Source organism: Lactuca sativa, chromosome 7 (assembly GCF_002870075.4).
Source record: "Lactuca sativa cultivar Salinas chromosome 7, Lsat_Salinas_v11, whole genome shotgun sequence".
Taxonomy (NCBI): domain Eukaryota; kingdom Viridiplantae; phylum Streptophyta; class Magnoliopsida; order Asterales; family Asteraceae; genus Lactuca; species Lactuca sativa.
In genome coordinates, this window is record NC_056629.2 from 126839012 (window position 1) to 126841152 (window position 2141).

The 2141-nt window shown below is 33.1% G+C and overlaps 1 protein-coding gene across 2 annotated transcripts; it reads left to right on the forward strand.

Moving 5' to 3' along the window:
- Positions 1-422: 422 nt before the first annotated feature.
- LOC111894955 (uncharacterized) lies at positions 423-1913 on the forward strand. Of its 2 annotated transcripts, none has more exons than XM_023891040.2 (2): positions 423-578; positions 1384-1913. In XM_023891040.2, exon 2 carries the CDS (start codon positions 1388-1390, stop codon positions 1742-1744), a length of 357 nt encoding a protein of 118 aa, XP_023746808.1. In that variant the 5' UTR covers positions 423-578; positions 1384-1387; the 3' UTR covers positions 1745-1913. The 2 variants fall into 2 exon arrangements, with proteins under 2 accessions (XP_023746808.1, XP_023746809.1); XM_023891041.2 differs by having other exon boundaries at positions 428-578; positions 1341-1913.
- Positions 1914-2141: the final 228 nt, after the last annotated feature.

The window sequence follows — 2141 nt, forward strand, 5'->3', positions numbered from 1 at the left end:
AAAACATCTCCAACAGTAAACCTATATGATAGGTCAAAAAAATTATCATCTCACTATTTAATTATATCGACTTCTAGTTAAATTGTTTTTTCAACGGTTAAATTTTTTTATGATTTTTTCACTAATTTAGCTACTATATGCTTATCTATCGAAAATCTTATATAAAACTAGCCACAAATTAAATATCCCCCTACCTTTTATTCATATTTTTCTTTCTGTCTATTTAAGATGATGACAAATATACAAATTTAATATCACAATTAAATTTAAATTAAATTTAATTACACTTGTCACCATCTAAATTTAATGACACTCGGCTCTTAACTAATCATTATTATTTAAACAGGTCATATTTTAATATAACATTCTCTATATTTTTAATTTAACATTTGGGTTTTGCTGGTCCAGTAAATTACTTTAGCGATTGTATTGGGCTACTTCGTTTTTACGGATTACTCACAAACAAATCACAAAGGCCACTATTTTGTCTTCTCTCACGCTCCTCACCTCCGACTACAACAGCCGTTTCCTCACCTCTGAGCTACGTCGTCTTGAATAACTCTCCTCGAAACCACAAAGTAAGATTAACGCTTCCAACATTTGTATCTGTTTTCTGATTAAATTCACTTCATGACTCATTTTGCCTAAACATTGATTCCTTTATCCCTTCGAATAATTTAGATTATGAAATTTTTATGAGATCAATTCGTATAGGGTTTCTGTTTCTCGTTTCCAGTTTTATAAGAAAGTGACTGATGAATATCATAGCGTTTGTTGAAAAAAATCGATCTAGATTTGTTTAGAGCTGCCTTGTTCTTATTGAATGCCATTAGAATCTGGATTGTGAGCCACAATGTAAGAGTCTTAATACGGTGAAAGCCATGATCTACTTTTATTTTTGTACTGGCGAAACAAGTTGGCTATTTCACCAACTGTTTGATGAAATGCCGAAGAGAAGAATTACATCTAAAATTGGTTTCTTTTACGTGTTTTAAACATATCAGTCTCCTAAAAGATGGTGTAGCTTGTATAAACTAGTTGCAACAACAAAGCCTCTTATTACATGCTAGTGGCAAGTTAATAAAACAACACTTCCCACAAACAGATGAATCTTCTCAACAGTAAAATAATATTAACACTGTCAAGATGGTTTTCTACATTTTGGATTCATTTTAATATACTTATTCAGGTTGTTTTTTGGTCCATGTTTGGTCCCTATTAAGACTTGCATTTCATAGCTTGATGACTTTCGGAAGATTTCAAAAGTTGGACTAAACTTGCAATTTTGAGTAAAGTACAGGGACCAAATTTGTAACTTACTGTTTCCAATTATTTTACAGCCTATGAACTGTATTAATATTGGTTATTGGTTGTATGATAAAGAGATATGGTGATTCCTCCACCAGTGAAGGCTCAAAGAATCACAAATTATCTAAAACCGTATCTATTAAAGATGCACTTTTCAAACAAGTATGTAAGTGCACAGGTGATTCATACACCAACTGCCACTGTGGCATCAGCTGCCAGCTCACAGGAGAAGGCGCTCCGGGAAGCTTGGAACAAATGCCAGCAAAGCACCAGAGACGTGGCGGCTGCCGCCAAGATAGGGAAGCTTTTAGGTGAGAGGTTGCTGCTTAATGATATTCCGGCGGTTTCAGTGGTGTACAAAAAGGAGCAAAGGTATCATGGGAAGGTTAGAGCTGTCATTGATTCTTTAAGGGAAGCAGGTGTCAAATTGCTATAAATTTTTGTTTTTTTTTTGTAATAAAATGGGGAAAAAGAACGATTTTTTAATCGTGTATAATGATTTTTGTTTGTTTGTTTTTTTAAAAAAAATTAGAGAATTAAGGGTTGGTTTGTTGGTGGAGTGTTTTTTTAATGGATGGAATCAGTCGGAGGAATTGGAATTGGAATTGGAACCGAATGAATCGTAATCCTTCATGTGGGTTGTTGTAACATGTAAATAAATTACATGCATGGTGACCTGAGACAAACTTGGTAAAGAATAAAAAACGTTTGGTTTGTGCTTGTAGAACGTTTGATTATGGTTTGATTCTTGGGTAAATTAACGACGCAAACTTTTAACTTTGTAAAAATGACTATTATGTCTTAAATTTGATATATTGTTATTGCAAACTTAT